Source organism: Cherax quadricarinatus, chromosome 92 (genome assembly GCF_038502225.1).
Source record: "Cherax quadricarinatus isolate ZL_2023a chromosome 92, ASM3850222v1, whole genome shotgun sequence".
NCBI classification, from domain to species: Eukaryota; Metazoa; Arthropoda; class Malacostraca; order Decapoda; family Parastacidae; genus Cherax; species Cherax quadricarinatus.
In genome coordinates this window covers 3881545-3908149 of record NC_091383.1, presented here as the reverse complement: position 1 = coordinate 3908149, position 26605 = coordinate 3881545, and the positions used below count along the sequence as shown (strand labels likewise).

Sequence of the window (26605 nt, the reverse complement as noted above, 5' to 3'; positions counted from 1 at the left end):
TGTCCGGGAGGGCTGGAGGGGGTTGAGGTGGTTCGAAGTAAGAGAGAATGGAGGAAAACAGAATGACTTAAAGAGGTATCGTCTGAATGGGGAAGGCGGGGGGGTGGGCCCGGGAAGGGGGCTGGAGGGAGGGGTGGAGGTTTTGTGTGCGAGGGGCTTGACCCAGCAGGCATGCATGAGCTTTTTTTGATAGGGGAAGGGAGAAAAATGGTTTTAATTTGACGGGCTGTTGGAGGTGAGCAAAGTAAAATTTATGGGGTTTCGGGGAAAAGGGGCGGGCCCGGGACAAACCTGGAGAGGGGGGAAAAGGGCCGGGGCACCGAAGGAGGGGTGTTAATGTTGCTTTTTAAAAAACTGGTGAAAAGCAATTTTTCGGGCAAAAATTTTGATGGAGGGGAATGATGGTAAAATTTTTTCCGGGGCCCAACCCGCCTTTGGGGGAATCGGGGGTTAATAAAAAAAAAATAAAAATATCCTGAAGCTGGACTGGTAGGCACTAAAAGACAAACACAGGTCTGTGTTTCATCCCCAGTACAAAAGTAAAACAAAATGTGTTTTAAACCCCCCCGGTCCATGTTCATCCAGCAAAAATACAACCTAGGTTTTCCCAAACTTGTGTGGATTGCATCCGGGGGACAAAATTCACCTAATTTCCCAAAAAATGCCTGCATAAAAAAAGGCTTTTAAAGTACGCCACTGATGTCAGTTTGGTCTGTATACATTGTACAGTATTTAAAAAGTAAAACATTATTTTTAAATTTTTTTCAAAAAAAACCCAGTATCCTACCAAGGGGTGACCCAAAAAAGAAAACGAAAGTTTTTTTTTAAATTTGGGTAATTTTAGGGAGAAGGACAGCCCTTGCCCCCGGGGCATTTTAGTCCCCTTTAAAAAATGGCTTTTTGGGGGGAAGAATTCTTTTCCCATTTCATGGAGATAAGAGGAAAAAAAAAGAACAAGAATAAAAAAGAAAATAAGAAAACCCAGAGGGTGGGGATACGCTTGTACACCAAGGGTGGGACCTAAGGGGTAAGTAGAAGTGGAAGATGTACCTGAAATTTTTCATGTTTATGAGACAGAAAAAGAACACCAGCAATCCTACCATCATGTAAAAAAAACAGGCTTTCGCTTTTCACTACTTGGCAGGGCGGTAGTTCTCCTGGGGGGTTTCCATTTAACCCAAATTTCTACCTATAATTTTAATTATTATTGTTTTTAAAACCTGGGATATAATTTTTGGTGAATTTTAAAAACACAAGCAAACATCTGAGGATATGTTATTGGGACTTTGTTTACCCAGGGGGTCCAGTGGTTGGGTTGATGGCTATGGGGGAAAAGTAGACCAGGTTTTACATTTTATTTCCCCAGGAGCAAATGCCCAAAATAAAAAAGTCCTAAGGGATGCTCAATTTCCCAATACAAAATTATCTATAGTCTTTCCTGCATTATTTTACTGAGACCTGGTTAAAAGGGGCAAATAGATATCTACCCCCCCACCAGTTCCCCCAAATGCAGACCATACCGTTGGGGGGGTAGCAAATATTACTCTAACCAATATCTTGTATTAAACCCAATTTTCCTTTTGTGATGAATTTTGGGGGGGAATTTTCTTTTTCTAATTTTTCTGTAAAACCCAAGACGCTTTTAAAACCGGGGGCCATTTTTCTGGATACCCTACACAAACATCCCAAACCTTATAGAAATTAAAGGGACAAAACAAAAAGGGAAAAAGAAAAACACCACCTTTTTCTTAGCTGGAGATTTCCCAAAACAACCCTTTGGGCCCACTTTGATGGCCCAACTGATTTTATAAAAAATAAAAAAACTTCCCCATACCCAACAACAACTAAACCAACCAGGCCACTGAAACAAGTAACCCATACGGGGACATATGGGCCAAAACCCAGCCCCCAAATCAGGGGTAATCCCGATAGCACTACAGACCACTACCCTACCTTCCTCTTTTACAAACATTAAAAACCACCATTTTAATACAAAAAAGTCCCATTTAGACCCCCCATGATGGGGGGCCCCAATTTAAGGGAAATTCAAGCTGACCAGACTGGGTTTACTGGCCCCAGAAATTTTGGCCAATGGTACTGATGACTTACAGACATTTTTTTTAAAATTTTTTTGGGCTTTTACAACAAAAATTGTCCCATAAAAAATAAAAGATCAAAACAAATGGGGTTGGCTGCCCATGGGAAAACCCGCACCATTCTGAAATCCATTGATAAGAAACAACCAAATGAAAAGCAATATGGAAAATATTTTTTCAAAAAATATTCTTAAAAACCATTCATCAGTCCTCACCAAAGAAAAAAAGCCCAAAAAACTATACTACTCCAGTAGATTCAATTTACAACAAGAGGAGATATAAAAAGACCTGGAAAACACCTTCAGATTTTAGGGGCCCACAAACTGAAAAAAAACCAAGAATATTGTCCTAACTAAACCTAATGGAAACACCAATTTTCAAAACCCCCCCGACACAAACTTTAAAAAGATAAACCCCCCCTTTTCCCCAAACCAAAGGTTTTAACTGCCAATAAAAACCCATTTTTTCAATGCCCATGCCGGAGACTACCTTAGATGGGGAAATTTCCCCCAAAATTTCCCTTTTATCTTGCTCCAATGAGCCCATTTAAGTCACCGGGTTATAAAGTCCCTTAAAAAAAACTTCCAGGGGAAACTATCCCATGTCCCACCATTATTGACAAGAGGGGGGCCCATGTCCCTCACATATTATTTTTCATTATTTTTTAAAAAGTCACTAGAAACTAGCACCTTCCCAAATTATCAAGACGGAAGGGTTACAACAAACATAAAGGTAAAGGGCTCACAGATTTAAACAACTATAGGGCCCAAATAACTTACCATTGCTATCCCAAAAAACTTTGAGAAACTCCACAGGAAAAACGATTCATTTATAACGCTACAAAACATACCAACTCCCCAACAATTTGGGTTCCCGGAAAATAGGAAAAAGATAATCATAAAAAGCTAGATCTGCTTTACACAGCATTGGAAAAAAAAAGGGGGAAATCCACTAGGGAATTTTTTTTGACCCCAAGAAAAGCTTTTGACACAGTAGACCATGGATCCACTCCACAAACTTGACCATCATGGTATAAGAGGCCTCGCTTTAATTTAAATCTTACCTTATTTATAGGATCATGTTACCATTAACCCTTTGACTGTCGGGGCCGATATACACGGGGGAGGGGGCCGTGGGTTTGGGCGGGTATATACCATAAATTTAAAAGGGTTTAAATTAGGAGGAAATTTTAAACCAAAATGTGGGGAATGGGTCTGAGGGATGTGCACCCATAAAAAACCTGGGGCACGGGGTGCATAATGAGAAAAAAAAAAACCGGGGCTGCTTTTTAATTTAAAAAGTCACTTTGGGGGTCTATTTTCGATAGTATTTGTGGTTGTATTTCGTTTTCATGGTCTCATTTTTATAGGGAAAGGAAAAAATATTTATAGAAATGGAGGTGATTTTGATTAATTTTTCTATAAAAAAAAACTCTGGAAATGGAGGAAAAAAGTCAGGAAATGTTTGATTTTTCGATGTTTTTAAAAATAAACAAATGGGTGCCCTTGTCCAATAAACCAAAAGGGCCCTTCTAATACGAATATGAATGGGTTGATTTAATTTTTCAAGTTAAGTATTGCAAATCTGCATAAAGTAAAATTCTATTTTTTTTTGAAAAAATTTCAAAATAAAAAGCAAAAGTAATATCAAAGGGGCCTGGGGACATGACTGATGAACAAAGAAAATCTTAAGAGCCAGAATGTTTTGCATTTTTCTTCGGGCCTTATTTTGAAAAATTTTCGTATTTTTTTAATTTTTTGTGAAATTGGGCCCAAAATTTCAAAATTTTTGACCAATGTTATTGCAGTTGAAATCGTAAATGGGCAAATTTTTTTGTCAATCGAAAAAAAAATAGAGTTTTAAGAAATAGTTATGAGTTTGCTGATTTAAAACGGAATTAGCCAAAAAAAGGGCCTAAAGTGGGAATTGTGATTTTTTTAAAAATCGGTCCAACCCCAGAGCGTAATTCCGCCCGTTTTCCATCAAAGGTTTTTTTTGGGTTTTACAATCGGGGGAAAAAATTTCTTAACCTGAACTTCAGCACCTATATCCAACACATAACCAAAAAAGTATCCAAAACGGTTGGGATCCTCTCCAAGATACGATACTACGTGCCGCAAACTGCCCTTCTCACACTATACCATTCACTTATATATCCATACCTCACCTATGCTATCTGTGCTTGGGGTTCAACTGCAGCAACACACCTAAAGCCAATAATAACCCAACAAAAAGCCGCAGTAAGAATAATCACTAAATCCCATCCCTGGCAACACACCCCCCCACTCTTCATAGATCTAAACTTACTCCCTGTTCAGTACATCCACACTTACTACTGTGCAATCTACATCTACAGGACCTTAAATTCCAATATTAACCTTGACCTAAAACGCTTTCTTGATAGTTGTGACAGAACCCACAGGCACAACACCAGACACAAACATCTCTATGACATTCCTCGTGTCCGACTAAACCTTTACAAAAATTCAATGTATGTCAAAGGCCCTAAAATCTGGAACACCCTACCTGAAAATTCCAAAACTGCAGACACATTCATCACCTTCAAAACTACCATCAGAAAACATCTTATCTCCCTGATACACCCTGTCAACTAATAATACGAATACCACCTGGTGGTTCATACTTACACTCACTCACCCATTTGACCATAAACAGAAATATCAATCTCAATCTCAAAATAATGAATCTTAACTAGTCATAAGTTGGCCTGTGATACTCCAATACTAAAACTATGTATAGTGCCAAAACGAAAGCATTCACACTGCTAAACTCACAACTAGTATTTAGTCACTTAGCCATAATACCAACTTACCTCATAATTTTGTAATATTTTAAACTTAAGATTTAATATAAGTCTGCCCGAAATGCCTAGCCATGCTAGGTGTTCTAGTGGTACACTCTGTAATTATTATTTTACTACATGTAAACCACACAATAACCAAATTCTGTAAACTCAGCATTGTAATCCTTATAGAGAATAAACTTTGAATTGAATTGAATTGAATTGAATCAAGGTAATGTGAATTTATGAATAGGAGAGCCTGTATATACACCACCTATTTTTGGTGTTCCACATTTTTGCTGGCTTGAAAGTGAGCCATTGTTCATTTTGTTCCACCTGGTGGTGACTATGCTGTTCATTTTGTTCCACCTGGTGGTGACTATGCTGTTCATTTTGTTCCACCTGGTGGTGACTATGCTGTTCATTTTGTTCCACCTGGTGGTGACTATGCTGTTCATTTTGTTCCACCTGGTGGTGACTATGCTGTTCATTTTGTTCCACCTGGTGGTGACTATGCTGTTCATTTTGTTCCACCTGGTGGTGACTATGCTGTTCATTATGTTCCACCTGGTGGTGACTATGCTGTACATTATGTTCCACCTGGTGGTGACTATGCTGTTCATTTTGTTCCACCTGGTGGTGACTATGCTGTTCATTTTGTTCCACCTGGTGGTGACTATGCTGTTCATTTTGTTCCACCTGGTGGTGACTATGCTGTTCATTTTGTTCCACCTGGTGGTGACTATGCTGTTCATTTTGTTCCACCTGGTGGTGACTATGCTGTACATTATGTTCCACCTGGTGGTGACTATGCTGTTCATTATGTTCCACCTGGTGGTGACTATGCTGTACATTATGTTCCACCTGGTGGTGACTATGCTGTTCATTTTGTTCCACCTGGTGGTGACTATGCTGTTCATTATGTTCCACCTGGTGGTGACTATGCTGTTCATTTTGTTCCACCTGGTGGTGACTATGCTGTTCATTATGTTCCACTTGCTGGTGACTATATTATTCAATATGTTTCACCCGCTGGCGACTATACTGTTCATTATGGCTTCATCAGTCCAATACAAAGAATAATGGTGAAGATCAAAAGGAGTTGAGGTAATCAGTCTCTCAGCCTGGAGTCGACATAATCAGTCCTTCAAGACCGATGGACTGTATTGGACTGATGAAGCTACTGTGTGGCAAAACGTTTCCACAATAAAGATACCCAAGTGTTGCACATGTGACTTAATTTATCAACTTGTCAGTTCTCTGAACCATTTATCTTACAAAATACGTGCTGTATACAAATACTTGCGTATAAATGAAGCGAATAATGTTGCGCAGCTCGGAAAACTTCACGTTTCCCAAAAGGACTACACAATGCATGTTCAATTCTCGGCTCAGAACCTGGCAGAAATATGGGCTGGCCAAGCACAAGACAACCTGTTGAGAGAAATGAAGGTGTTTATTTCCTTGCAGAACTTACAATGTGTGGTACACATATTACAAAATATTAATTACAAAGAAAGCCACTAGCACGCCTAGGCATTTCAGGCATATAATTACAGCATAGAATTTCTTTCAATAGCCCTTTGATATACCTTTGAAGAATTTCGAGAGTTTATCTACTCTCTGAGCTCGGCCATGGGCCAGGCTCATCTGGTAGGTATTTCCTGCTTAGGCAGGCTGATCAATGATGCCAGTGAGGGGCTCACAGATAGGCCCGGTGGCCTGGTGGCTAAAGCTCCCGCTTCACACACGGAGGGCCCGGGTTCGATTCCCGGCGGGTGGAAACATTCGACACGTTTCCTTACACCTGTTGTCCTGTTCACCTAGCAGCAAATAGGTACCTGGGTGTTAGTCGACTGGTGTGGGTCGCATCCTGGGGGACAAGATTAAGGACCCCAATGGAAATAAGTTAGACAGTCCTCGATGACGCACTGACTTTCTTGGGTTATCCTGGGTGGCTAACCCTCCGGGGTTAAAAATCCGAACGAAATCTTATCTTATCTTATCTTAAGGTTTGGTCAGGAAACAGGATAAGTATTTCCTGATGCTGGTCTTAGTTATACGATGACCCGCAGCTGGAGCTTTTGGTCATCTGACCGAGACCTTCCACTGGTTTACCACTCCAACACTTTTAAAAATTGTGGTTATGATTATAACCATTTCATAGGTTGAGGGGCTCTTGATTCAGGGAATTGGACTTATTTTCCCCTTTGATTGAACCTGACTGCCTTCCATCTCTCCCCAGGACTGTATGACCCCTACCGGTTTAGCACCTTCATTGACTGTAACAGTAACAATACTCACTCTAAACAAATAATTTGCACCTAGGAGAATGAATCTTTTGAAGACATTTTGGTCCAACTTGCGTCATTAACTAGTCACACAAAAGCACAAAGGGTAGAGAGCCAGTATACTATATTTTGTGGCTTATTAGATACCGAGCCATTGAAACAAAAACATGTCTTATAAACCGCATCTTATAAGGCACAAAATACAGTATATACTGGCTCCCTTTCCTTCATATTTCTGTTTGATTAGTCTTTGATCCAAGTACAGTAGAACCTCCATATTCATGGGTCCAATATCCATTTTTTCAGTTATCTGCAGTTTACCATGGCCCAAAAATAACCTTTAATTTTGTTTAACCCTTTCAGGGTTTCCGACGTACTAGTACAGCTTATGCACCAGGGTTATTGACGTACTAGTACGCCTAAATTCTAGCACCTTCAAATCTAGCAAGAGAAAGCTGGTAGGCCTACATATGAAAGAATGGGTCTATGTGGTCAGTGTGCACAGTATAAAAAAATCCTGTATACTTGTGCTAGAAGTGAAAATACTACAAATACATAATTTTAAAAGAAACTCTACTGAAGAAATATATTTAGAGATGAATGTAGAAAGGAAAGTATGTATATATATATGTAGAGTACAGTGGACCCCCGCATAACGATTACCTCCGAATGCGACCAATTATGTAAGTGTATTTATGTAAGTGCGTTTGTACGTGTATGTTCGGGGGTCTGAAATGGACTAATCTACTTCACAATATTCCTTATGGGAATAAATTCGGTCAGTACTGGCACCTGAACATACTTACGGAGTGAAAAAATATCGTTAACCGGGGGTCCACTGTATTTTGGAATGGGTGTACAATATACATATATCAGCAGATCAGGTAGACTGTGGATGTGTAGGCCAGAGAGTCACTATCAACAACAGCTTGGTCGACCAGACTATCAGCAAGAAGCCTGGTTGACCAGGCTATCAGCAAGAAAGCCTAGGTGACCAGGCTATCAGCAAGAAAGCCTGGTTCACCAGGTAATCACCATGAAAGTCTGGGTGACCAGGCTATCAGCAAGAAAGCTTGGTGGCCAGGCTATCAGCAAGAAAGCCTAGATGACCAGGCTATCAGCAAGAAAGCCTGGGTGACCAGGCAATCAGCAAGAAAGCCTGGGTGACCAGGCTATCAGCAAGAAAGCCTGGGTGACCAGGCAATCAGCAAGAAAGCCTGGGTGACCAGGCTATCAGCAAGAAAGCCTGGGTGACCAGGCTATCAGCAAGAAAGCCTGGGTGACCAGGCTATCAGCAAGAAAGCCTGGGTGACCAGGCTATCAGCAAGAAAGTCTAGATGACCAGGCTATCAGCAAGAAAGCCTAGATGACCAGGTTATCAGCAAGAAAGCCTGGGTGACCACTCAATCAACAAGAAACGTGGCCTTTCACTGTGATGTGAAGGGTCAAAAGAATCCCTGAAGTCACAGATTTAACATACAAAGGTACAAAACTTAAACTAACCCTGTGTGCCTTTAGACTCTGACCCTCAGCTGTGAGGGTCACGTCTGTATAAGTGTCATCTCTCAGCAGTTGGTCCAACACTGTTATACAATGAGTTTCCTTCTTCAAAAGATAAGGTCCGACCAAACCTGAAATTTGGTATCATTGTCAGTTTTAATAAGCACAAAATATGCAGTGAAAATAGTTTACACCGAGACTCACAAAAACATAATAACACGATTGTAAACAAACCATGCAATGGCTGGCGTTCGAACCCATGGCGAGTGAATTTTAAGACTTATCATGGGTTCAAACCCCGACCTGCTCCATGGTTTATTTACATCAACTTACAACTGGCAACTCTCTTACAAAGCTCCTCTTTATAGAACAATTTTCTGTAAAGTCTATGGAAAAAAGTACATTGAAAATCGAACACCACACACGGAGATCTTCATTGTAAGTGCTATTAAATTTTGCCCCCTCAAGGGATGCTGGTGAGGGGCTCTTGATCTAGGGAATTGAATCTGTGCTCCAGTTCCCTGAATTAAGCCTGAATATCTGGGAGAGAGTGTTCCTGGAGAGAGTTCCAGGGGTCAACACCCCCGCGGCCCGGTCTGTGACTAGGCCTCATGGTGGATCAGCGCCTGATCAACCAGGCTGTTACTGCTGGTTGCACGCAATCCAACGTACGAGCCACAGCCCGGCTGGTCAGGTACCGACTTTAGTTGCTCGTCCAGTGCCTGCTTGAAGACAGCCAAGGGTCTATTGGTAATCCCCCTTATGTATGCTGGTACCTTCCATCCCCTGCATATGCACTGTATAATCCTATGGGTTTAGTGCTCCCCATGATTATAATATTAAATTTTGGATGAACTTTCTAAATCACATTCACTAAAAATCATACTATATAGAAGAACTTTTTAATTGAGATATTTTAAAATCCAAATGGGTTTCAAGCCTAAAACTTGCATATTATTAAACAGTCTTGCAGATAAATAATGACTGCAATTATTGTTCTTAATAATAAACTGATAATGTTTTAACACATCGGCCATATCCCACTGAGGCTGGGAGACCAAAACAGAAAACGAAAATTTATATGGGAGAAAGGGTTACTAGCCTTTTGCTGCCAGTATTTAATAAGGAGAGCCTCCTTCCCTTTGCTGTGTGACCTGAGGGAGAGTAATTTTTGTGTGGTGAAACTCTCCCTTGTATTACCACCATTGTAAAGATGATTCCCACAGAGGAACAAGGTGTGGTATGACCCATAGGGGTCACACTACACCTTGGGAATAGGAAGTAATCATGTGTGATCCAAAGAAGGGAGTTCTTCACCAGCATCAAGGAACTTCGGCGATGGAATGCACAATGAAGAAAGAAACTATGGTGTGTAGAAATATACCCATGTTTGATGAATCTTAATGTAGACAGCTGGCAAAGTGGTTTACGCACAGGCCTGAAGTTTTACAAATTACTCGCCATGGGTTCGATCCACACCCGTTCAGTGGTTTGATGCAATCGTGTTATTGTGATTTTGAGTCGCAATCCTAAGAGAGTCACGAACTAGAGATGGTAACAATACACAAATAACCCGTACATAGGAAAGAGAGAAGCTTATGACATTTTGGTTGCCTATAAATACTGGCTGCCTCACTCTCATGTGTTAGTATCATTTCGTAAATGGTCCGAGTTGGACCAAAACATTGTCGTGAGCTTCTCCTATGTGTGAGTTATTTGTGTATTGTTCCAGTCATGATATTGTGCCTTTTGTTCTTTAGAGAGTGTAACATACCTGTGACGTTCATCGAAGATGGGGTAGTCCTCTCGCTCTTGACTGTGCACCCCATTGAGCTGACATTCATGCCACCTGGTGAGACAAAAACCAAGCAGGTTGTTTTTGAAGGTCAAGTTATACCTGTGACCAGTGCTGGACCAGGTATACTCCAGGTATACCTGGAGGGTACTCCAGGGGTTAATGCCCCCATGGCCTGGTTCATGACCAGTCCCCATGATGGATCAGGACCTGATCAACCAGGTTATTACTGCTGGCTGCAAGTAATCCAACACACAAACCACAGCCTGGCTGGATGGTCAGGTACTGATTTTAGGTGACTGTCTAGCTCTCTCTTGTCTTGAAGACAGCCAGGGGTCTTGGAAACAGCTAGGGGTCTTGAGGACAGCCAGGAGTCTTGAAGAAAGCCAGGGGTCTTGAAGACAGCCAGAGGTTCCAAAGACAACCAGAGGTCTATTGGTAATCCTCCTCATGTATGATGGGAGGCAGTTGAATGGTTTTAAAAATATCTTCTGCTCCTACAGCCTGGCTCCCTGTCCCCAAGATTCCTAGCTGTTTCCAAGACCCCTGGCTGTCTTCAAGACCCCTGGCTGTCCCCAAGACCCCTAGCTGTTTCCAAGACCCCTGGTTGTCTTCAAGACCCCTGGCTGTCCCCAAGACCCCTAGCAGTTTCCAAGACCCCTGGCTGTCTTCAAGACCCTTAGCTGTTTCCAAGATCCCTGGCTGTCCCCAAGATCCCTAGCTGTTTCCAAGACCCCTGGCTGTCTTCAAGACCCCTGGCTGTCTTCAAGACCCCTGGCTGTTTCCAAGACCCCTGGCTGTCTTCAAGACCCCTGGCTGTCTTCAAGACCCCTGGCTGTCCCCAAGACCCCTAGCTGTTTCCAAGACCCCTGGCTGTCTTCAAGACCCCTGGCTGTCTTCAAGACCCCTGGCTGTTTCCAAGACCCCTGGCTGTCTTCAAGACCCCTGGCTGTCCCCAAGACCCCTAGCTGTTTCCAAGACCCCTGGCTGTCTTCAAGACCCCTGGCTGTCTTCAAGACCCCTGGCTGTCCCCAAGACCCCTGGCTGTTTCCAAGACCCCTGGCTGTCTTCAAGACCCCTGGCTGTCCCCAAGATCCCTAGCTGTTTCCAAGACCCCTGGCTGTCTTCAAGACCCCTGGCTGTCTTCAAGACCCCTGGCTGTTTCCAAGACCCCTGGCCGTTTCCAAGACCCCTGGCTGTCTTCAAGACCCCTGGCTGTCCCCAAGACCCCTAGCTGTTTCCAAGACCCCTGGCTGTCCCCAAGACCCCTAGCAGTTTCCAAGACCCCTGGCTGTCCCCATCAGGATAACTTGTTGAGAGACGGATGCTTCTTGTATGGGATGATGAAGTGAAGATGACTTCATACCTCTCCTTCCTCTCTCAGGGTAAACACAACGCTGCGATCCCACCGCTGCCACCAATATAACGAAAAAAGATTATTTGGTATTTGGTAGCGGGGTGTGAATGATACGTCTTCGGAGGCTTCTTTGTTTATTAATAATGTCATAGTGGGTACACAGGCTTGTGTTGTGCCCATGGCCCGGGAGGGCCATGCCCACGAGAGAGAGCTGGGAAGGTACTTGTGTCTTGCTGCTAGGCCGCTGTGAGAGTGAGGGTGAGGCAAGTCTGGGCATACTGAAGTGGCAAGGCCTATAGATGGCAGCACCTGAGTGGCGCGAAATATGAACTAAGCTGGCAGACAGCATGGGCTGTCTGTGCAGACAGTACAGGCTGTCTACACCAAGACCCCTAGCAGTTTCCAAGACCCCTGGCTGTCGGTAAGACCCCTGGCTGTAACCAAGACCCCTAGCAGTTTTCAAGACCCCTGGCTGTCTTCAAGACCCCTGGCTGTCCCCAAGACCCCTAGCAGTTTCCAAGACCCCTGGCTGTCCCTAAGACCCCTAGCAGTTTCCAAGACCCCTGGCTGTCTTCAAGACCCCTGGCTGTCCCCAAGACCCCTAGCTGTTTCCAAGACCCCTGGCTGTCTTCAAGACCCCTGGCTGTCCCCAAGACCCCTAGCTGTTTCCAAGACCCCTGGCTGTCTTCAAGACCCCTGGCTGTCCCCAAGACCCCTAGCTGTTTCCAAGACCCTTGGCTGTTTCCAAGACCCATGGCTGTTTCCAAGACCCCTGGCTGTCTTCAAGACAAGAGGGAGTTAGACAGTCACTTAAAATCAGTACCTGACCAGCCAGCCAGGCTGTGGTTTGTATGTTAGATTATGTGTAAAGTAAAAGGACACAAGTGCAACTAATGTGACATTTATTGTGGCAACGTTTCGCTCTCCAGGAGCTTTATCAAGCCATTACAAACAATACATGGACACAGAGGGTATATAAAGGCTCAGAGTGAGGTGAATACTAGTGAGGTACCATATCGATGTTCACTAGTGGTAGTAGTAGTAGTAGTAGTAGTGGTAGTGACAAAAGTAATACAATATGGTAGAGTAATTAATTCGTACATGAGTAAAAGGATATAAAAGCTATTACTTGGGTAACATAAAAATAGGTTGGACAAATATAGACTGGAATGAGGCAGCTTGTTTCAGTGTTCACTCTCTGTTCTTTGTGTAGTATAACAGGAGAGACTATGTGATGGCAGGGTTTACTGTTTTCAGGAGGATTCTTGCTAAGAATCCTCGACACCCGCCTCAATGAACACATATACGCATGTAGAAACGACAACTTAAACAACGCCTGTGTACAACACCGAAATTCCACCAATCATCTTATGAAATTCAGAGACGCCCAATTAGTGATAAAAGAAACTAATTTCCGCACACGCAAGTGCCTTGAATCAGCACTGATAGCTGTTTCGAATACAATTAAACAAAACAACGGCAGCTTCACCATCTCCGAAGTCTTAGCAAGAATCCTCCTGAAAACAGTAAACCCTGCCATCACATAGTCTCTCCTGTTATACTACACAAAGAACAGAGAGTGAACACTGAAACAAGCTGCCTCATTCCAGTCTATATTTGTCCAACCTATTTTTATGTTACCCAAGTAATAGCTTTTATATCCTTTTACTCATGTACGAATTAATTGCTCTACCATATTGTATTACTTTTGTCACTACCACTACTACTACTACTACTACTACTACTACCACTAGTGAACATCGATATGGTACCTCACTAGTATTCACCTCACTCTGAGCCTTTATATACCCTCTGTGTCCATGTATTGTTTGTAATGGCTTGATAAAGCTCCTGGAGAGCGAAACGTTGCCACAATAAATGTCACATTAGTTGCACTTGTGTCCTTTTACTTTACACATTGTCGGTAGTTCTACCAACTTTATTACTATGTTGGATTACTTGCAGCCAGCAGTAACAACCTGGTTGATCAGGTCCTGATCCACCATGAGGCCTGGTCATGAACCAAGCCATGGGGGCATTGACCCCTGGAACACCCTCCAGGTATACCTGGAGTATACCTGGTCTAGCACTGGTCACAGGTATAACTTGACCAGACTCCTCACAGGCGACCTGCTCACCCAGACCAGACTTCACTCTTGACTGCTGTTCAATCAGGCTCTCACTGCCATTGGCCTGTAGGTCATATGTAGTTACATCCTTTCATACACAGCAGCATATGTGTAGATTATCATACACAGCAGCATATGTGTAGATTATCATACACAGCAGCATATGTGTAGATTAACCCATAAACAGTCCAAACGTATACAGTGGACCCCCGCATAACGATCACCTCCGAATGCGACCAATTATGTAAGTGTATTTATGTAAGTGCGTTTGTACGTGTATGTTTGGGGGTCTGAAATGGACTAATCTACTTCACAATATTCCTTATGGGAACAAATTCGGTCAGTACTGGCACCTGAACATACTTCTGGAGTGAAAAAATATCGTTAACCGGGGGTCCACTGTACGTTTTTTCAACATTTGAAAGTATGTAAAAAAAGTAGATCTTTTTGTTTTTCTACATTTGAAAATGTGTAAAAAACCTTTGATCTACTTTTTTTTTTTGTTATACAGTGGACCCCCGCATAACGATATTATTTCAATCCAGAAGTCTGTTTGAGTGCCGTTATAGACCGAATTTGTTCCCATAAGAAATATTGTGAATTAGATTAGTCCGTTTCAGACCCCGAAAAATACACCTACAAAAGCACTTACAAAAATACACTTACATAATTGGTCGAGTTGGGAGCTGATCGTTAGTCGGGGGTCCACTGTACTTGAAAATATGTAAAAAAAACTTAGATCTACTTTTGTAGAACTACACATGTGAACGTAGATCTACTTTTGTAGCACTACACATGTGAACGTAGATCTACTTTTGTAGCACTACACATGTGAACGTAGATCTGCTTGGACCGTTTACGGGTTAACAAGGTTAACCCAAAATAAGTCAGACAAAGGTACTGGGTTCTTGAACTGAACTATGATTTTTTTACCCTATCAGAATTGTAAATGCAAAACTACTTAATATTAGTGTAAAAAAGGATTTTATTCCAAGGGAAAAATATCTACACAGAACAGGAGGACCTTCCTTATACAGCAGGTTATGCTCCAGGTTATACTTATGGTTATGTAACTGCTGAGGACCCTCCTTATACAGCAGGTTATGCTCCAGGTTACTGCTGTAAAGGAGGACCTTCCTTATACAGCAGGTTATGCTCCAGGATACTGCTGTAAAGGAGGACCCTCCTTATACAGCAGGTTATGCTCCAGGTTACTGCTGTAAAGGACCCTCCTTATACAGCAGGTTATGCTCCAGGTTACTGCTGTAAAGGAGGACCTTCCTTATACAGCAGGTTATGCTCCAGGATACTGCTGTAAAGGAGGACCCTCCTTATACAGCAGGTTATGCTCCAGGTTACCGCTGTAAAGGAGGACCCTCCTTATACAGCAGGTTATGCTCCAGGTTACTGCTGTAAAGGAGGACCTTCCTTATACAGCAGGTTATGCTCCAGGTTACTGCTGTAAAGGAGGACCCTCCTTATACAACAGGTTATGCTCCAGGTTACTGCTGTAAAGGAGGACCCTCCTTATACAGCAGGTTATGCTCCAGGTTACTGCTGTAAAGGAGGACCCTGCTTATACAGCAGGTTAGGTTCCAGGTTACTGCTGTAAAGGAGGACCCTGCTTATACAGCAGGTTAGGTTCCAGGTTACTGCTGTAAAGGAGGGCCCTGCTTATACAGCAGGTTATGCTCCAGGTTACTGCTGTAAAGGAGGACCCTCCTTATACAGCAGGTTATGCTCCAGGTTACTGCTGTAAAGGAGGACCCTGCTTATACAGCAGGTTAGGTTCCAGGTTACTGCTGTAAAGGAGGACCCTGCTTATACAGCAGGTTAGGTTCCAGGTTACTGCTGTAAAGGAGGACCTTCCTTATACAGCAGGTTATGCTCCAGGTTACTGCTGTAAAGGAGGGCCCTGCTTATACAGCAGGTTAGGTTCCAAGTTACTGCTGTAAAGGAGGGCCCTGCTTATACATGCTCCAGGTTACTGCTGTAAAGGAGGGCCCTGTTATGCTCCAGGTTACTGCTGTAAAGGAGGGCCCTGCTTATACAGCAGGTTATGCTCCAGGTTACTGCTGTAAAGGAGGGCCCTGCTTATACAGCAGGTTAGGTTCCAGGTTACTGCTGTAAAGGAGGGCCCTGCTTATACAGCAGGTTATGCTCCAGGTTACTGCTGTAAAGGAGGGCCCTGCTTATACAGGTTAGCAGGTATACAGCAGGTTCCAGGTTACTGCTGTAAAGGAGGGCCCTGCTTATACAGGTTATGCTCCAGGTTACTGCTGTAAAGGAGGGCCCTGCTTATACAGCAGGTTAGGCAGGTTACTGCTGTAAAGGAGGGCCCTGCTTATGCTCCAGGTTACTGCTGTAAAGGAGGGCCCTGCTTATACAGCAGGTTATGCTCCAGGTTACTGCTGTAAAGGAGGGCCCTGCTTATACAGCCAGGTTACTGCTGTAAAGGAGGGCCCTGCTTATACAGCAGGTTATGCTCCAGGTTACTGCTGTAAAGGAGGGCCCTGCTTATAGGTTCCAGGTTACTGCTGTAAAGGAGGGCCCTGCTTTAGGTTATGCTCCAGGTTACTGCTGTAAAGGAGGACCCTGCTTATACAGCAGGTTATGCTCCAGGTTACTGCTGTAAAGGAGGACCCTCCTTATACAGCAGGTTATGCTCCAGGTTACTGCTGTAAAGGAGGGCCCTGCTTATACAGCAGGTTAGGTTCCAGGTTACTGCTGTAAAGGAGGGCCCTGCTTATACAGCAGGTTATGCTCCAGGTTACTGCTGTAAAGGAGGGCCCTGCTTATACAGCAGGTTATGCTCCAGGTTACTGCTGTAAAGGAGGGCCCTGCTTATACAGCAGGTCAGGTTCCAGGTTACTGCTGTAAAGGAGGGCCCTGCTTATACAGCAGGTTATGCTCCAGGTTACTGCTGTAAAGGAGGGCCCTGCTTATACAGCAGGTTATGCTCCAGGTTACTGCTGTAAAGGAGGGCCCTGCTTATACAGCAGGTTAGGTTCCAGGTTACTGCTGTAAAGGAGGGCCCTGCTTATACAGCAGGTTATGCTCCAGGTTACTGCTGTAAAGGAGGGCCCTGCTTATACAGCAGGTTATGCTCCAGGTTACTGCTGTAAAGGAGGGCCCTGCTTATACAGCAGGTCAGGTTCCAGGTTACTGCTGTAAAGGAGGGCCCTGCTTATACAGCAGGTCAGGTTCCAGGTTACTGCTGTAAAGTGAAACATGTTTACACTATCATATACTAAGTGTTTGATACAGCTAGGTCTAAAAAACTGGATATACAATACACACATTACTTACCTTAAAATGTTTTCATCCTTGGCTTACAGTGAGTGGTGAACATATTTACTGTGGGAAACCTGTATGAGCAAGACCCCACCTGGGGTTGGAAAACATTTCTCACTCAACTGCATGTTGAACATACCAGACTATGTTTACCGCTGTGTTAATGTATAGATCTAAAGATCTTAAAAAAAATAAAATTATTATAAGCTTAACCCTTAAACTGTCCAAAGAGATCTACGTTCACATGCGTAGTGCTCCAAGAGTAGATCTACGTTTTTTTACAAATTTTCAAATACAAAAAAAATGTAGATCAATGTTTTTTTACATGTTATCAAATGTAAAAAAAAAAAACAGAAGATCTACGTTTTTTACATACTTTTAAATGTTGAAAAAAAAAACGCTGATCTACGTTTGGACAGTTTAAGGGTTAAACACTTGGGGCTATAATTACCCTTTTACTAGCTTGCCACTATACCATTTTCTAAAGTGCATTCTTCCTTTACAAACTGAATTTTATAAATTTATGAGGAGAGTTCATAGTTACAAAAATCAATTTATTCTCGTAATGATAAGCACTTTTGAGAACATGTCACTCAGAACAAGGAGTGGTGAAGGTTTGTTCCATAATTTTTAAAGTGGTGGAGCGGGTAAACCAGTGGAAGGCCTTGGTCAAATGTCCAAAAGCTCCAGCTGTGGGTCATCGTATGACTAAAACCAGCGTCAGAAAAAACCTGTCATGTTCCCTGACAAATCTTACCCAATTTTCATCCCACATCAATTTCTGCAAAACAGTAAATGTCTGATTTTTCTGGATTATCCTGGTGGGTAATTTAAACTATGTATGATAACTGTACAGTGGACCCTCAACCAGCGATATTAATCCGTTCCTGAGAGCTCATCGTTAATCGAAATAATCGTTAGTCAAGTTAATTTTCCCCATAAGAAATAATGGAAATCAAATTAATCCGTGCAAGACACCCCAAAGTATTGAAAAAAAAATTTTACCACATGAAATATTAATTTTAATACACACAAACTGAAGAAGACATGCACAGTTACATGACACTTACCTTTATTGAAGATCTGGTGATGATTGATGGGATGGGAGGAGGGGAGACCATTGATCTTCTTAGTGTTTAGAAGGGGAATCCCCTTCCATTAGGACTTGAGGTAGCAACTCTTTTTCTGGGGTTACTTCCCTCGTTCTTTTAATGCCACTAGGACCAGCTTCAGAGTCACTGGACTTCTGTCGCACAACATATCTGTCCATAGATTCCTGTACCTCTCGTTCCTTTATGACTTTCCTAAAGTGGTTCACAATATTGTCAGTGTACAGGCTGCCAACACAGCTTGCAGTAGCTGTGTCAGGGTGATTTTCATCAAAAAAGGTTTGCACTTCAAGCCACTTTGCACACATTTCCTTAATCTTAGAAGTAGGCAACTTCTTCAATTTATCTATCCCCTCCTCCGAAGCAGTTTCCTCAGGTGTGGCCTCTTGCTGTTGAAGATGATCTAGCAGCTCATCAGTGGTTAGTTCTTCATTGTCCTCCTCCACCAGCTCTTCCACATCCTCCCCACTAACCTCCAACCCCAAGGACTTCCCCAATGCCACAGTGGATTCCTCAACTGGCATAGGATTCTCAGGGTTAGCCTCAAACCCTTCAGAATCCCTTTTGTCTACACATTCTGGCCACAGTTTTTTTCCAAGCAGAGTTCAAGGTCCTCTTAGTCACTTCCTCCCAAGCCTTACCTATAATGTTTACAAAATTGAGGATGGTAAAATGATCTTTCCAAAACTCTCTTAGAGTCAGTTGAGTTTCTGAGGTCACTACAAAGCACCTTTCAAACATAGCTTTTGTGTACAGTTTCTTGAAGTTGGAAATGACCTTCTGGTCCATGGGCTGCAGGAGAGGAGTGGTATTAGGAGGCAAAAGCTTCACCTTAATGAAGCTCATGTCCCTAGAAAGTCGCTCTGCCAAGTCTGAAGGATGACCAGGAGCATTGTCTAATACCAGGAGGCACTTAAGGTCTAATTTCTTTTCAATTAGGTAATTTTTCACATTGGGGGCAAATGCATGGTGTAACCAATCATAGAAGAAGTCCCTAATGACCCATGCCTTACTGTTTGCCCTCCACATAACACACAAATTAGCCTTGACGACATTGTTTTTCCTGAACACTCTGGGAGTTTCAGAGTGATACACCAATAAAGGCTTCACTTTGCAATCACCACTAGCATTGGCACACATCAACAGAGTAAGCCTGTCTTTCATAGGCTTATGTCCTGGGAGTGCCTTTTCCTCCTGAGTAATGTACGTCCTGCTTGGCATTTTCTTCCAAAACAGGCCTGTTTCGTCACAATTAAACACTTGTTCAGGTTTCAGTCCTTCACTGTCTATGTACTCCTTGAATTCCTGCACATATTTTTCAGCCGCTTTGTGGTCCGAACTGGCAGCCTCACCCTGCCTTATCACGCTATGAATGCCACTACGCTTCTTAAATCTCTCAAACCAACCTTTGCTGGCCTTAAATTCACTCACATCACTAGTTGCTGGCATTTTTTAATTAAATCGTCATGCAACTTCCTAGCCTTTTCACATATGATCACTTGAGAGATGCCTTCTCCTGCTATCTGTTTCTCATTTATCCACACCAATAACAGTCTCTCAACATCTTCTACCGCTTGCGATCTCAGTTTCGGAAACATAGTTGCACCTTTGGCAAGAACAGCTTCCTTGATTGACGTTTTCTTGTCCACAATAGTAGCGATGGTTGATTGGGGTTTATTATACAACCTGACCAGCTCAGAGACACGCACTCCACTTTCATACTTAGCAATGATCTCTTTCTTCATCTCCCTAGTAATTCTCACCCTTTTTGCTGTAGGGTTGGCACTAGAAGCTTTCTTGGGGCCCATGGTGACTTATTTTGCAGGTGCAATCACTGCAAAGGCTGTGATAATATGAAATGCTCCAGTTGTATGTTTGGAAGCGACCGCGGTGGCTGGCTGCTGGCTTGTAAACACTGGCACCCACGGGACAAGTGAGCCGCACTCAGGCCAAAGTGGACGCGTCTCATACAGAATGAATAGCGCTGGTCGGGTTTTTAAGCGCTAGTCGAGGCAAAATTTTTGCGTTAAAATGTATCGCTAGTCAAATTTATCGTTAATCGATGTCATCGCTGGTTGAGGGTCCACTGTACATATCTGTAGCTATGCTTCAATAAACTTACTAGTGTTCTACAAACTATACTCACCGAGTTGTATTATCATCAGCTCATAAACGAACAACTACGATTCTAAACACACCAGCAGTAACAGCCTGGATGATCAGGCCCTGATCCACCACAAGCCCTGTTCATGGACCGGGCTGCGGGAGTATTGATCCCCAGTACACCCTCCAGGTATACTCCAACACAAGTAAGAAATATTTCCATGAATGGATACAGATGATTTACACTATTCAGAACCTACAGGAAGTTTTTAAATGGACATAGATAAGTATTTTAAGTTTAAAGTCACTGAGTAGAGAAATTCCCAAACTACCGCTCAAAATATATATAAAAAATTGTCAAAATACAGTGGACCCTCGACCAACGATGGCATCGTATAACGTTAAACTCGACTAGCGATACATTTTAACGCTAACATTTTGCCTCGACTAACGCTAAAATAACTCGACTAACGATATTCGGTCTCGGGTACCAATTAATATCGTTAGTCTAGGGTCCACTGTATATTATGTCCCTAAAATACCATAACAACCAAGAATCACAAACAATATTACTACTCATATAAAAATATACTTGGATTGATTTGAAAGACATCATTGACTTCTTTCAGCTGATTAACATCGCGGTGGCGGTTCTTAGCTCGGAGTTTGGCCATGTCCATATCTAGGTTGTGGTTATGGATGAGGTTCTTTTTGGTGATCAACAAAGTATCCAACTTGTAGCTGTACGAAGCTGTGATGAAGAACTGACAACCACAAGGCAGGTACCTGCAAAACAAAGGGTACCATAAGCAAAAAAATGACTCGGAAGTAACTTTACGGACAGGCCTTGCTTAAACAGCAGGTTAGGTTCTGGGCTACTGTTATAAAGCAAAAAAAATCACTGTAAAGCGAAACGTAGCCTTTTTTTACTTTCAAATGCATATAAAAGCCCGATATCATATACAGTGGACCCCCGGTTAACGAACTTTTTTCATTCCAGTAGTATGTTCAGGTGCCAGTACTGACCGAATTTTTTCCCATAAGGAATATTGTGAAGTAGATTAGTCCATTTCAGACCCCCAAACATACACGTACAAACGCACTTACATAAATACACTTACATAATTGGTCGCATTTGGAGGTGATCGTTAAGCGGGGGTCCACTGTATTAAGCAATAGAGTTAGGCTTTAAAAATGCATATACAGTGCACACATTATTTACACTTAAAATATTTTCATCTTTAGCTTATAGTGAGTGGTGAATACATGTATATTTAGTGCAGGAATTCTGAATAAATGAAGAATGGGGATAATTGAAAAGTGCTGTATCAGCGAAATGCCATAAAGCAAAACGCTGTAAAGTGGGGGCCTACCGTACTTAGGTACACATAAGTACAATTATTATATATAGTTTAACCCTTCCACTGTCCAAACGTAGATCTACGTTTTCGCACATAGTGCTCCGACCTTAATTTTCTCCATTTGAAAGCATGTAAAAAAAATGTAGATCTACGTTTGGAGTGCTACGCGAGCGAACGTAGATCTATGTTTGGACAGTTAACATATGTGTAAATTATTCACCAGGATAACCCAAAAAAAAAGTCAAAGTGATTTATTTCCATTGGGGTCCTTCCTTGTAATATCTTAATATTTAAATCCTAGATGTAAGGAGGGATGTTAATGTTGCAGTTTTATAACTGTACTGTCAGCATGCCTCTGACATGACAGTGATTGAGTGAATGATGATGAAAATTTTTCTTTTTCGGACCACCCTACCTTGGTGGGAAACAGCCGATAAGCTAATACAAAAAATGTAATAAGCAATAGAAATTAGTCATGATTATAACCTTCAAACTTAAAACAGCTAAGTTACAGTTAAGTTGCAGGAAATCCTCTGCCTAACCAGGGACTTTCTATTTAATATATCACTGATGTCTGCTATGGTCTGCATAAGTTTTATCATGTTCCTTGTAAATATAAAGATTATTATTATAATTATTATCATGGTATATAATTAAAATGAGTATCAATATAGTCTGAATAATTCATTACAATCACAAATACAATGAGAGAGGTTGTAAATGATGAATTGGTCGATTACACATAAATTACTTTAGTTAAAAATTACATTAGATAAATGGTACAATACTAAGTGAGTTTTAGACAATATTATATTGTGCTAATTGTTATAAATGGCATTTTTTAGTAAAGTGAATATAGAAAAAAAATCGAATTTTCAGGAAAAAGAACCTGATTTAACCTTAAAGAATTGAGAAACTGACCTAACCCAAGCTAACATAATCTAACCTAATCTGACAATCAAACAATGCAACCCATCCCAACCTAACCTAACCCAACTACACCAAGAGCAGGGACTGAACTCGCAGCGAATGAGTCACAAAATTGGAGTTTTACGACTTACTCGCCACGAGTTCAATCCCCACCCGTGGTATGGTTTGTTTGCAATTATGTCATTATGATTTTGAGTCAACCTATGTTAACCTCACCTATCCTAACCTAATCCAACCTAATGTACTTTAACCTAAGTTAACCTAACCTAAGCTAACCTAATGTAACCTAACCTAACCTAAGCTAACCTAATGTAACCTAACCTAAGCTAACCTAACCTAACCTAAGCTAACCTAAGCTAACCTAACCTAAGCTAACCTAACCTAAGCTAACCTAATGTAACCTAACCTAAGCTAAGCTAACCTAACCTAAGCTAACCTAATGTAACCTAACCTAAGCTAACCTAACCTAAGCTAACCTAACCTAAGCTAACCTAACCTAAGCTAACCTAACCTAAGCTAACCTAACCTAACCTAACCTAAGCTAACCTAACCTAAGCTAACCTAACCTAAGCTAACCTAATGTAATCTAACCTAAGCTAACCTAACCTAATGTAACATAACCTAAGCTAACCTAACCTAAGCTAACCTAATGTAACATAACCTAACCTAACCTAAGCTAACCTAACCTAACCTAACCTAAGCTAACCTAACCTAACCTAAGCTAACCTAACCTAAGCTAACCTAACCTAAGCTAACCTAAGCTAACCTAATGTAACATAACCTAACCTAACCTAACCTAAGCTAAGCTAAGCTAAGCTAACCTAAGCTAACATAACGTAAGCTAACCTAACCTAAGCTAACCTAACGTAAGCTAACCTAACCTAACCTAATGTAACCTAACCTAAGCTAACCTAACCTAAGCTAACCTAACCTAACCTAAGCTAACCTAACCTAAGCTAACCTAACCTAAGCTAACCTAATGTAACATAACCTAAGCTAACCTAACCTAAGCTAACCTAACCTAAGCCAACCTAACCTAAGCTAACCTAAGCTAACCTAATGTAACATAACCTAACCTAACCTAAGCTAACCTAACCTAATGTAACATAACCTAACCTAAGCTAACCTAACCTAAGCTAAGCTAACCTAACCTAAGCTAACCTAAGCTAACCTAACCTAAGCTAACCTAACCTAAGCTAACCTAACCTAAACTAACCTAACCTAAGCTAACCTAACCTAACCTAAGCTAACCTAACCTAAGCTAACCTAACCTAAGCTAACCTAAGCTAACCTAACCTAAGCTAACCTAACCTAAGCTAACCTAACCTAAGCTAACCTAACCTAAGCTAACCTAACCTAAGCTAACCTAACCTAAGCTAACCTAAGCTAACCTAACCTAAGCTAACCTAACCTAAGCTAACCTAACCTAAGCTAACCTAACCTAACCTAACTTAACCCAACCTAAGCTAACCTAACTTAACCCAACCTAAGCTAACCTAACTTAACCCAACCTAAGCTAACCTAACTTAACCCAACCTAAGCTAACCTAACTTAACCCAACCTAAGCTAACCTAACTTAACCCAACCTAAGCTAACCTAACTTAACCCAACCTAAGCTAACCTAGCCCTCAACTATAACTTATTAAACTAAGTAAGCCCACACAACACAGTCATCTACTGGCTATAATAGTTACTATTATTATTATCAATACTAAGAGCTAAACCCACAAGGGTCATAAGTGTATAACAGCTATACTTCTGTTTAAATCTGAGACCCTTAGACCTGATCTCAGCCTCGTCACATTAAATACATTTGATATAATATTCATTTATATATATTAATATTAGAGGTGACCCTTGACTAAAGACCATATTTACCTCAGGTCTGAGACCCCGTGGACTTGGTCTTAGACCTGAAATTATACCTGTTCTCAGCCTCATCAAAAGGAATACATTTGATATCTTTATGTCTATTAATATCCTCGTATCTATTATTAGCTGTAACCCTTGACTAAAGACCATATATACCTCTGCTTAGGTCTGAGACCCTTAGACCTGATCTTAGGCTGGCCAAAGTGAATACAACAGTAAGTAATACTGCTATATTGCATACGGTCTGGCACTGTAGTTTTCCTTCTCTTGTTATCTTTAGCTACAGAAGAGGAGTTCTTCACCCTCAGGATGCTTCCTGAAACCTCCTGGAACCTGCACAGGTCTTCCTGGAAGGCCTGGAAGCAGTCATACTGAGCAGCAGGACCAAATATATCTGTAAAACACTGAGATAGATCTGTGTACTCCATCTTGCGTTCTAATACTGTAGTCTCCCCTTAACTCACCCCTTAATTAACCCCCTAAGGGGCTCTTCATTCAGGGAATTGGAGGTCCCCTTCCTTGGATTGGATCTGATTGCTTCCAATGCCCCATGACTCGTACGGATTTAGCTCTTCCCTTGAAATTTATAATCATATATAATCTGACCTTTTCGGGGCTATCTAAAGTAAATTACACATAAGTTACTATGTATGATAATTCATATAACTGTATCTATGTATACCTCTACTTAAATATACTTTAGGGAAATGTCTGACTGACTTTTTTAGGTAATCATAGGTAATTTATACATATATTATTATATAAGACAATACTAAATCATCTGATGATTGTGTAATTATATCTGAATAAAGTGTTCTTATTATTGTTGCTATTATTATTATTATTATTATTATTATTATTATTATTATTATTATTATTATTATTATTATTATTATTATTATTATTGTTGTTATTATTATTATTATTGTTATTATTATTATTATTATTATTATTATTATTATTATTATTATTATTATTATTATTATTATTATGATTGTTGTTGTTATTATTATTACTATTATTATTATTATTATTATTATTATTATTATTATTATTGTTATTATTATTATTATTATTATTATTATTATTATTATTATTATTATTATTATTATTATTTTTGTTGTTCTTATTATTATTATTATTTTTGTTGTTATTATTATTATTATTATTATTATTATTATTATTATTATTGTTGTTGTTATTATTATTATTTTTTTTTCAACAAGTCGGGTTGGCCTGTACATTGCAGAGTCACTTGTTTGCACAGAACTGCTTAATGCCTCAAATGACGTAGTGGAAGTTTTAGCAGTAAAGGTCGAGAACCAAAACCTAGTCATTGTGGTAGTCTACAAGCCTCCGGATGCAACATCCCAGCAATTCCAGGAACAGCTGTTAAAAATTGACCACTGTCTGGAAAATCTTCCAGCTCCTGCACCCAACATCTTGCTCCTGGGGGATTTCAACTTAAGGCACCTAAAATGGAGGAATATAGCAAATAATATTGTTGCAGAAATAACACCAGGAGGCAGCTCTGATGAAAACTCACACTCACACGAGCTTTTAAATCTCTGCACAAAATTCAATTTAAACCAGCAAATAATAGAGCCTACAAGACTGGAGAATACACTAGACCTCATCTTCACTAACAATGATGATCTGATAAGAAATGTCACCATATCAAAAACAATATACTCAGATCACAACATAATTGAGGTTCAGACATGTATGCATGGAGCCCCAGACCGACAAAATGAGACTAGTCATGAGGGAGCATTCACCAAATTCAACTTCAATAACAAAAACATAAAGTGGGACCAAGTAAACCAAGTCCTAACCGATATAAGCTGGGAAGATATACTAAGCAACACAGACCCAAACTTATGCCTAGAACAGATTAACTCGGTGGCACTCGATGTATGCACAAGGCTTATTCCTCTAAGAAAAAGGAGGAGTAGATGTAAAATA

General features: G+C 41.2%; 1 protein-coding gene across 4 annotated transcripts in view; it reads right to left on the bottom strand.

Moving 5' to 3' along the window:
* Window positions 1-25219, bottom strand: part of LOC128698332 (protein bric-a-brac 2) — a 38480-nt gene extending 13261 nt beyond the window's left edge. The window contains exons 1-5 of one of the 4 annotated variants that reach the window (XM_070104464.1): window positions 25105-25219; window positions 21070-21263; window positions 10465-10539; window positions 8694-8821; window positions 6206-6333 (exon numbers count right to left, since the gene is read on the bottom strand). In XM_070104464.1, the coding sequence (XP_069960565.1) occupies window positions 6206-6333; window positions 8694-8821; window positions 10465-10539; window positions 21070-21157 (419 nt within the window). In that variant the 5' untranslated portion in view covers window positions 21158-21263; window positions 25105-25219. Of the gene's footprint in view, window positions 1-6205; window positions 6334-8693; window positions 8822-10464; window positions 10540-21069; window positions 21264-24796; window positions 25083-25104 lie in introns of those variants that run through there. The other 3 variants (XM_053790533.2, XM_070104466.1, XM_053790534.2) reach the window with 3 other exon arrangements.
* Window positions 25220-26605: the final 1386 nt, after the last annotated feature.